Source organism: Ixodes scapularis, unplaced genomic scaffold (genome assembly GCF_016920785.2).
Source record: "Ixodes scapularis isolate PalLabHiFi unplaced genomic scaffold, ASM1692078v2 PGA_scaffold8__174_contigs__length_109621045, whole genome shotgun sequence".
Taxonomy (NCBI): Eukaryota; Metazoa; Arthropoda; class Arachnida; order Ixodida; family Ixodidae; genus Ixodes; species Ixodes scapularis.
Window position 1 is genome coordinate 65,653,894 of NW_024609883.1, and position 11,305 is coordinate 65,665,198.

General features: G+C 44.5%; 1 protein-coding gene across 1 annotated transcript; it reads right to left on the reverse strand.

Annotated features, from left to right (window-relative positions):
* Window positions 1–3,246: 3,246 nt before the first annotated feature.
* On the reverse strand, window positions 3,247–5,246 carry LOC120839389 (the record flags this gene model as incomplete). The annotated part of the gene is given in 1 exon segment (XM_042286655.1): window positions 3,247–5,246. A coding segment is annotated over 1 exon segment (254 nt), but the record flags the coding sequence as incomplete, so codon positions are not given.
* Between the last annotated feature and the right edge of the window lie 6,059 nt (window positions 5,247–11,305).

The following is an 11,305-nucleotide window of genomic DNA, read 5'->3' on the forward strand; positions in this document are numbered from 1 at the left end:
TGTCCGGACCCATAATGTATTTTTCCAGAGCATCATGCTCTGACCTAATAACAAATAAACAGTCGCTTTTGATTATATGGAGAATTGTTTTTGCTGTACAAACATTCGCTTAATCGGTTGATTTATTGAATTTAAATAAAATATACACTGCTCGGTTCCATGTCTGCATCACTCAAGTGCATTAATGACACTTTTAAGATATCTAAAATGATATAGTCTGAAGATATCTAATTCAATTAATTTTTCAAGCAGACTGCGGGGTGACAAACGTGCCACAGACAGTCTGTGAGTGCCTGAGGAAAAGCAATATGTGACGTCGAAAAGAAGTCGTCTGCATAGAAATCACCCAAGTGCAGCGTTGTCAATGTTGTTTTAATTTCATTGGTTAGCAACGCTGCCGAAAATAAAAGGCACATCGGTTCAAACGAATAAAGGTCTTCCTGCAGAAATCCACAAGGTGGTACCTGGAATTCGACTTGGCTAAACTTTCCAAAGGTTACTTCTCTAACACCCTTTAATTTTATTTAGCAAATTTTACGTAAGACAGATATCAGACTTCCCTTGGCGGGTCTCTCACTTATTTCATATCCTGAATACGTCGTAAGAAAATTTCCGTATAACGAAAAGTTTATATTGTAAGGCTAACCTTTTTAAACTTTGTTAATGAATTCAATACTTTAGTAAGGCTGATAGTTGAAAACGTTTCCTGCTCAGCCTAGGATGAACGATGGAAACTGCTCTCAAGTACTTAATTTTTGTAAAGAAAACAGGTGGAGACAATGTTGCTTCTTTTTTATGTACTATGCGCCATTTCAGAGGGGTTTGCCGTTCGGCAATGCTAAGAAAAGCTAGTGTCTTCAAACATCAAACCGCACGCACTAAACTTGCAAGTTTGTCTGCTCTCCGTGATTCAGCACACTAGGTTGTCGACTTACTTTTTCACCATGAATCTATGCATTAGCTTCGATCTTCATAGGTTTTTTCCTTTAAAAACTATCGTCGACGGGTATGGCTGTAGACACTGTTAATCATATTCTTGCGTCAGTTCAGTTGTTTAGTTGCTGAACCTGGCTAAATGACAAACATGAACATTTTCATTTATTTTCACCCTTAGAAAGCCTGGTTGGGGCATAAGGGTGAAAATGAACGTATTTGTAAAAACATTAGGTATTTAGGGTCAAAACCCCTTTGTAGTTTAATGGTCACCTTGTACCAACTTATCGTCGTTTGTGTACCGCAGAAGACATTCGTATCGCAAAATTAAGCGAAAAATACATAAAACACCAACAAAACCACGTGCACACTGGAACCGAAACCAACCAAATTGTAGCCACCTTATCGCAGCGAGCGCATCAGCGCCCTCTATCCGCCAGTCAGGTAACTACCGAGATGAAAAGGTCTATATCAGGGGTCTCAAACACGTGGCCCGTGGGCCGCATGCGGCCCATGACTCGCTGGGACGTGGCCCACCGGCAACCGCAACTACAAGTCCCGGTTCCCATGCCTCGAGCACTAGAATTGGCACGCGCCACAGTGATCTCTTCTCGTCAATTACATTTCGATCGAAAGGTAGCTCTGCTCTTTTAACGTATTCTAATAGTTTAGACTTATCCGTGCTCATTTGCCCTTCGTTTCGCTTTATTTGTTGCCTCCCAGCTTTTTGTAATGTACAATTATTCCGCTTCTGGGCTAAAAGCGCGAACTATTCGTTGAAGGATAAATCTCGAGCAGTGCAAACTTTCGATCAGCAGGAGCAACTGCCAAAGATAAAGCTTCGACCTTGGGATTGTTGCCTTAAAAAAAATTTCACCATGAAAAGACTAGTGTGTGTTCAGAGTGTTGTAATAAAAATCTCCAGGTAAGCAATAACTGCCAAAATTGTTTTTTAGTGTAATGTTGGGCTTGATTGATTCCTGAGTGAATTGAGAATCAGGAATGGCAGTGTACTTGCTTTCTTGTTCTATTAAAGATGGCAGAATGTTGGTGGGGGGTGTCATTTTAATTCCTTTGTCACATTGGGTCACAGTCGAAAGTAGTCATATAAACAAATCAAATCTAAATATGTGACTTCCCGGTGTGGGCTATCTGGCCCTCACACCCAAATGAGATTGAGACCACTGGTCTATATTATGATGGTAAAAACATTTGTAACCAAGTTACACAATATGGGAAGCTATAGACTAATTAATTAAAATTTTTGTATAACATGAAAAGCAACAAGAATGCACAAAGCATGTCTTGCTGAGTGCAGATCTATAAAAAGTTCCGATACATTCTGGAGAATTTTACACCAGCCTAAGGAGTTAGTAATTAAAATGACAAATTTATTGATAAGTCAGAATCTAGTACAGCTATGTGAAAACAAATCACATATTTGTGATCACCACTGAGAAGCACATCAGATACTAAGTTTCAGCAAAATAAACAAAACAAAAATTAAAACAAAGAAAGTATCGTAAAATACTGCGGAAGCGCCCATTTTGTTCAAATGCCCACCATTAACATTTCCCAAACTTGGGAATTTCGCAAGTTGTATATTAAGTAGGTGATTTGACCGGACAAGTGCCCGTGTCTAGACTAAATCCAGTTTTCAGTAAAATTTTTTGGAGGGGGCGGGGGGGTGGGGGGGGGGGGGGGGGGGGGGGCGGCTCTTCCTTGGTATTTTACGGTAGGATTTTTGTCTTTTCCTAAACTGGGTAATGACTTTAGTTAGAGGCAGGGACGGCCGAGGAAATTTGGAAGCTTAGGGAACCCGTAAAGGTACTCTGGGGGAACATCCGTGTTCCTTGGAACCCAGTTTCCAGTTATTCCAGGATTTTAGTCTTTGCTCAAAATTCAAGACAAGGTTTGAAATGCTTTATTGAGACACTGTTGGCACATGATGAGGAGAGGAACTGGATTACCTCACAATAGCAGCAACAAGTTTGCATGATACGGCACATGTGCACCGTTCGCTAACAGCCTGGAATCTTGGAGAACATAGATCTTTAACGAACGCTTAGCCGACTCGACAGGAACACTGAGAAACAATGGAAGGTAGTAATTGACTTTTCTTGGCAGATATCTCTTCAAAATTGTGTTGAGGTTGACCAAGTCATAGCAGAAGGCAACAGAGTCATTGCGATAAAGTCATTGCCTTCTGAAAAGCGTCCTACAGCGCCACGCTACATTGATACATCAAGCGATAGATAATGGAAGAATTAGCTCAAAGTTTCAAAGAATTGTTTCTTTTTTTTTTTTTTTTTGCTTTTGACTGCGTTAAAATGTTTCGAAGCAAAAGCATAATGCTTGGCATCACACATTTGGCACAATAAATGCATTGGGTCAGTTGTTGCCTTCACAGATCCCCTGTATGGTTTTAAAACAATGATCGTCCAATCTTTTTTTTTATATATTCTTGAAGTTATGTGTAAAACCTCATTTAAAACTTTCATAAGAAGGTTTGGGCCACAACGGTAAGGTCTACTAATGAAAGGAGTCTCTTCCTCTCTACAAAGTGTAACATTGGAAAAACGTTGCATCCCATACTTACTGCCAGCATTACCATACTCCCTTCCACCCCAAGTCTGAGCACTACCAGCGCTACTGGCCAAAGGAGCCAATAAAGCTTCTCGGAGAGCGGTAAACCACACAATTTTTCGCGTTTCTCCACGCGCCAAACCGGCAACTGGTCCAATCAAGCGCGAAGAATGCGCCGTGCATTTGCGTTTGCATTCCTCAGACTTCTGATGAAGCAGAGTATACCACCGTACCGCTGTTGTCGTAGCTCTGGCAGAATTCAATGTGAGCCCCGTAAGGCGGAGCTTTTGCACGCTGCGAACAAATGCGAGGCGTGACCGCACCAGCAACACAAAGTCCCCACTTCAAATGGCACGGACAAAGCTCCAGCTCTCCATAAACATGTCCCACAATTGGATTATGCCTCCCTCCAGTGTTACCTACAGACTGCCGTGTGCTCAATTCTGTTCATTGACCTTACAAAGAGTTCTAAATAATCATTTTATTTAATAGTTGACATGGACACGTCGAATTAATTACTGGTTATAATATGGCTTTATAAGGTGCCCGAAACCAAACAAGGTCGGTAGCTGAATACAAAAATCTCCTGCAGAGCCGCCTCTTAAGTTACGCCCCAATGAAGAACTTAATTGGTGATTAGTCAACCAAACAATTAATCCTGCTCTTTAAAATATGTACAAGAGATCTTTTTTTATATTTACAACCAAGTTACCTGAAACTATAAGTCCCTCGTTGAAATTTACTCCAAGCTGATTTAACATCAAAATAAATAAATCAATAAATAGATTGCTAAGCACACAACATACGTGACAGGCTAAGGATGCAGTGGATGCTTTGCCTCCAACGCAAGCTTTCTGAAATTGACAGCGCTTTGTCACACGTGCAGCCAAAGCTCACTGGAAGACAGAGGTGGCACGCTGGAGGTGGAGCTTGTGCTGCATTTTTAGCCTGTCACTGACTGTAGGCAGGGTTCCGTGTTTTTGGATAAATCCCCCAAAAAATCTGAAAAACACTTGTCCGTAAAGGTTTTTGTCAAATCGAATTCATTTGAAAAACCCGGAATTGTGAGATCATGACAAGATAAAAAGCAAAAAAGACGGTGTTTTACAAATAAACTCTAAGAAGCTGCAGGGTCAGTGGTCCTGAGGAGATACCACTTCAGTGTCCTTTGAAATCTCAAACTACTGACGAAAGGCTCGTCAAGGTTGCTTGAGAACGACGGGTCCCATGGTGCCTAAATATAAATATTTTTTTTTTTTTTTAAGTTGAAAATGCATTAATATATATTTTAAATTTCAAAGGACTGAGGATCTAACAAAAATAAACTCAGATAAACCCCGAATCTGCAGCAAAAAATCAACTCAGAAAAGCTTCCTCCGAATTTCACGAATAATAAACTCCGAAAACACGGAATTTTAACTATGCATTATATCTGATCATTTTCTGCAAACACTATGTCAAACCGTGAGGTGCTCATCCAATGAAAACACCGGTACGAAGTGCACTTTGAGAGGTGCTGGGTACCAGGGCAGCCAATAGGAAGATACCAGCAACCCAGGGGGCAGGGACACTGGGCACGAGGGGGCTGGCGACGTTGCATCCGTTGTTGTTGCATGTGAGGATGCAGCCCTGCAGCACGGTCTCCTCATAGCGGAACACCCCACACGAGTTGTCCATGGTCTCCAGGGAGCAGATGCGGATCACCATCTCGATGTTCGTCTCCACTGCGGAGCGCCACGTTTAGTGGTGCACAAACCAAAAAAAGTATACATAAGAGTCTGCTTAAAAAGAACTTGCTCATTTTTCAAAGCTTACACTGAATACTCCTAGGTGCAAACCTGAGGAACTGGGGAAAGAGGGAAAAAGTAGCCCTATGCTTTGGGAGGGCTTGGTACGCCCGTAGCTGTTCAAACTTGGGGAGCTTGAGAAACATGGAAAAATTAGGGAGAGAGTATACTTCTAGGGAAAACTGAAAAACTGGAAAATCTCTCACCTTGACAAACTTGTGGAATGGGGGAAAGGTGTTGCCATGTTTTGGGGAGAGCTAGGAACACCTTAAGGCCCGCTTCAAACGGGGAAGTTTTTTCCAGCAACTTGGATGCATTCAGATTTTTTTTTCTTTTTTCACTATTTAGATGTGCCACAGATCTCTGCGTCAATTGCTGGATCACGCTTCCCCGCTTGGTCGCTGAAGCACGAGTGAAGTCACCGGACGGCCATCTTGCATGTGGCGAAATTTTCGCTAGGATTGCAGAGGCTAACGGCAGTGTGTTGAAGACATTTTCTACTCGTTCGTCGTCATTCGCTGAAGAAGCTTTTTAAGACTCTGTGCAAGCGTTAAGACTTGCCGTTGAGAACACACGGAAAATTTTATGAAAGCACAGCGCAGCAGGAAAAGGGCACAACTTGTCGAAAGCATGTTTCGCTGGTCTCGCGGCATGATCAAAGCTTCCTTGGCACGCTAAAGTGCTGCATCTCTGTGCATTCATATTAAAAATAGCGCAAAAGAGACGGGACAAAAAGACGAAGAAGCACACAGGACAAACGCTAACTGGCAACTAAACTTTATTGAAAGCTTCCAACTTTGCTACCGCCATGCACGTGCTTAGTCTCGTTCAACAGAGACAGGGCGTACCGCCAAATCCGCACAATCATACCGCCCACCGCCCTTTCCAAAAAGTCAGCAAAACAGCTACATCACCCCGCCGCACAATCCGAACGAGAAAAGAATAGAAAAAACGCCGCGTTAATATTGTCAAGTTAGATAGTGTTAATGAAATGGTACTCTTTCTGCTGCATATACACCGATGCGACGCTTATGCAAACGTCTTTGTCACAATCACGTATTTTCACTGCCTCCAGCAACTCTCGTTCCCTCCTTCCTTTGTTTCGTCCCTCCACCTTCGCACCGTCCAGCTTGGGGGAACAACCACAAGTTCTACAATGCCCCGGTAAGTGGGAACCGTAATTGTTGCCGTCTCTTTTGCGCTATTTTTAATATGAATGTCCACTACCAACTTGCCCAGCAGACCAAGCTTTTACAATACATCTCTGTGCCTTCGCATGCTTGGACACCGATCAAGATTCGACACCGTGTGGACGTGGAAAGACAATGCCTATGAAATGTCACGCCCCAAACTACAACAGCACGATCTTGTGCTGTTGCGACGTCAAGTTGCTGGGGAGAAACTGCCCCATCCGAAGCGGGCCTTCTAGGGAAAATTGAGCAACTAGGAAAACTGAAGCATTAAGAAACTAGGGAAAAGTGTAAAGACACAGAAAAAGTGGGGAGAATAAAAACAAATAAGGGGTGCTAAGAAGAAAAAAAAAGCCGAGGAGCTCGAAGGGAAACTGGCAAACCTGGAAAAACAGGAAACCTGGGGAGAAGGCAAAGTACTGATCTGTAGAGAGTCGCGGAAAACTCGGAAACTCCTCAAAAAGGGTTATTATGATTCGGGGAGAGATATATAGGGACCTGGGGAAAACCAGGCAGATTACAACGCTATGATGCAATATAGCCAATCGAGTGGCACTAAAAGTGCACTCTTCACCTTTATGCGTTCACTGACACTGGCTAAACCAACCGCGCACAACAAATGTGGGTAAAGATGTCGCTGGTCTGCCGCTGGCGTGGCCTAAGAAGAGGGGAGGAGCCTGGGAGAGGGGAGGGGGAGGGGCTATTGCGGAGCGCCAATGGCGAAGTGCGCGGAGGGGCGCGCGCCGGGAAGCAGGCACGGGCGCTGCGGGCTCCTATTTCAGTTGCTTTGTCGGAGTACAGATGGCGCTACGAGCGCGCTGTCGCGTGGAGTGGGGAAGACAGGGCAGACGGGCGCACCAAGGACGCGGACACCTCTTTGAGTTGCTTTGTCAGAGTACAGATGGCGCTACGAGCGGCGCAGTGCGCTCGTGACGGTTGTGCGCCTTTGCGCTACGCGGTGAAACGGGCGCACGGTCGCACTAGCGACGCCGGCGTGCTGTCGTGACGGCTCTTGCGGCCCGCCGCCGTGTTTCGCTTGCTTTTGACGGGTCTGCGCTCGGTCGCGCGTCGTCGCTCTCTGGGCGCGCTTATGGCGCAGGTCACTTGATGGACTCGCGCTCACTTTTCTGCGCGCTTTTAAACTGCAGATGACGGGGCTCTGTTGCGTTTTTGAGTTTATAGACCTTTTCCACAAGGGCGCCGCCATCTTGAATTGTCGTCACTTCCAGTATGGGCGAAAACGTTACTTTGCCGTCACCACGCAAAGAGAAGACATTTAGGATATAAGCATAACCGTCACACATTCTCGTTTTGGCTCCCCTCTATTTTTTTACTAGTTCCAGGTTGAAACGTTTTACTATTTTGTCGTCGCCCATACTGGAAGTGACGACAATTCAAGATGGCGGCGCCCTTGTGGAAAAGGTCTATACATTTGAACAGTGATTGCAGTGATGTCTTGTAAAATTTAATCGGAATAGATAAAACCATCCCTGATTGATAGACAGTTTGACGTCTATTTCTAGGTTATTGGTTGTCGTATCAATACTGCTTTTCTTCTAGCAGTCTGCTAGCTGAAAGGCTCAAGACAAACAAAGACAACGCACTGGGTACATGACCTCGCATTAACGGAGATGAAAGCGAGGAACAGAAATAACTCTCGAACGGTAATAAAGTTGTTATTTTTGCATGAAAAAGCAATGCTTGTAAATTGCGAAGGGAAATGAATTTCCTTATCAGATATTCCTGCTTTCTTTTCACAAATTTCTTTTTCTTTTCATAGGTTTGTTAGTTTGTGCACGGGTATTGTGACTCAAAATTGGAGCGAGCAAGCCAAAAGGCACTACGGCGCAAAGCAGCAGGGACTGGGTTAAAGAATTTTACATATATCCAATTGTTTGGACTGCACAATTAGTTCACATCTCTCGCCCACCATCAAACAACTTCTCACTCAGTGTATCAATAACCTGAAAAAAAAAAAATACAGTACAAATATTTCCACTTGTGTAGGTGATCAACCCAGTATAAAAGGCTCTGGATCAACCAATCGAGCGAGCACGGAAATAGAAACCGGAGCAGCTATCATCCAAGCATTTCAAACTTCGCAGTGTAGCAACTGCTGCCAGGCGAAAACAATAAAAATAAAGGAACAGCTGCACTGCGCGAAAAACTGGCTCCCACGCCACAATGCCCGATTGGAAATTTTTTTTTTTTTTTCGCGGTGGTGCTTAGATACGTGTTCCCCACCAATACAAGCCTCGTCATCGTCCGTTTATTAGAGCTCAGTTATAAAATTTATTGAGGTTTTTCGTGTTTTGTTTTTTGCTTCCACAGCACGTTGACAGGAGCACCTGTCAACGTGCTCCTGGCACTACTTGACCTCGCGCAGAGCAGAAGACATCGCGGTATTACAAAGTCCCTACATACGAGCAACTCTTACAAGCTGCGACATTCTTTGAAGCGCCGACTGCTTGACGGTGCAGTTTTAAGGAAGCGAATGGCGGCGCACAGCAGAAGACTGAACGGAATGGCGCCATTTTGTTCCAGTGGAATCTGCTTCGTCATTTGTATACATGCCTTGAACCTACGTCACATGACGACGTTGAACACCGGTAACACCCATGCTGGTGGTTGAGTCGATGGTGATTCGCGGCAAGAGCTTTGGTAAACTGCGCCGCGCTCGGTTGTAGCAATTGCTAAGTGCCCCGCCCAGCGTTTCGTCGGCATGCCCCGCGACAGAGTAATCATCAAGTTAGAAAAAGTACGAGCAGCAGGAAAGGAATGCGGGCGCGCATTACTGAGTTTGCGGACGGATTTCATAGCCGCGAGCGACCGCACTTTTCTACCGTTGTTTACGTTGGTGCACACCTTTGCCTCTGCTTTCTCCGTTCGTCCTGTGGATACCCTTGGCCTTTCGTTTCATCACGCCGTTTCCACGCTTCAAGCGCACATTTGGGCTGTTTGCCCGGCCAGACGGCGATCGGTCAGCGGCGCCGCCGTGTGCACGCTCACAGAGACGCCGCCGCCGGGGCATCGGCTTGTGCCGTCTGCGACACGATAACCTTGGCAAGGAGCGAAAGTGTGCACGTGAGCTGTTTAGGAAATATAATTTAAACCTTGATACAAGGAGAGTCGTCTTGTTCAGTATTTTTTTTTTCTCCTTTTTTCAGGGTTTAGATTATGACGGTAACCTTACTTTGCTTGCCAGTACTTCGCGAGATCGTAAATGTTTTACTACAAGCGGCTTTTTTTTTTTGCCGACAGGATGGTTTTTTTGCGTCAAAACTTCGTTGGCGGCATATGGAAACTTTTTGCTCATAGCGCAATCGCACCCACGCTAGCAGCCGCCTGCCGCTCCTTTTATAACGTCACATTTCTCCATATCGCTAGCAGGGAATCCCGATGGACAATGCCCCGGCCAAAGCGATAGGGCCATTGTCTCAACGTACAGCTATGCCTTTCCTTCTCCCTCAAACACCGCCATTCGCGTTAACCACACCCGCGCCGAGGGGCCAGACGTCCTTCGTCGCTGTGTCGCCATCGAAGTCCGGACGGAGGAAGAGGATAATCCATGCGGTAAGGGATAATCCCACAAACGCGCCAGAAGCTAGGAGATGGCGGAATCTCTCCAAGGCTCTCGGGACGAACTTCGTCAGTCAACTCAATAATCCTTCGTTGAAGGCCACGTTGGCGACCCCAAGGCGCCTCTCGCTTTGCTTCCGGGCACAGCTGACCGGAGCCATCCGCATATTAGTGTATGGGCGACGAAAAAATAATAAAACGCTTCAACCTGTAAATAGTAATAAAAATAAATAAATAGAGGGGCGGCAAAACGAGAATGTGTGACGGCTACCACTTATATCCTAAATATATTATATTGGCGTAGCGACGGCAAAACAACGTTTTCGTCGATACTGGGGCGCCCTTGTGAAAAGTGTCTATACTCCATTTCACTAAAACCGTGCAGTACAGCCAAAGTTACAGGGGAGAGAGCATGTGCTAACCTGTTTACGAGGAGGGAACGGGGGAACGGGATTCCCTCCTTTCCCCTTTCCCTCCTCTTGAACAGGTCAGGGGTACACTCTCTCCTGTAGCTTTGGCTGTACTGCACAGTTTTAGTGAGACGGGGTATAGTCACGCGATAACGCAGTGCATGCGCACTTAATAATACTAGTAATAATACTATTAATAATATAATAATTATACATTTTTATTCATAGCAATAAACAAATACAAATACAGGTCTGCGTGAGCCAAGGGAGGCTTATGTTGCATGACCTTGCGGTACAGCCCATTCCTTGCAGAAATAGCAGGTAGCAACATAACTCACTAAATATTAACTGTAGATTTATCACTTGGTGATATCATGTAATAAATTTTTTCAGACTCTTTTTGAACCCATGGTTAGAATAAGTTATCTGGTAGCTCATTAAAAATCTTCGGCACGTAAAATTACCTAATGCTTTCCCCATAATGAGTATAGATACGAGGAATTTCAAAGCCGAGTGGTGTTCTAAATATACGTGGGGCCAAACTCTCAGTTTTAAAATCACTGCATCGAAAGTGACAAAAATCAACCGCCTGAATAAATAACGAATAGAAACAAGACAATTTGAGTAAACTAAATAAGTTATCACCTGAGGTGTTGAAGTAACACTTTTCAACATCCCCCTCAGAATGCTATCAATTCTGGCGTGCCATTGTCGAAAGCAGTTAAAAAATAGAGTTACACCATACCTAAGGACACTACACCAAAGAGTGCATGAGCATTTTTCTACTTGCAAACAGAAGGTACACCTTTAGGTTATGGAG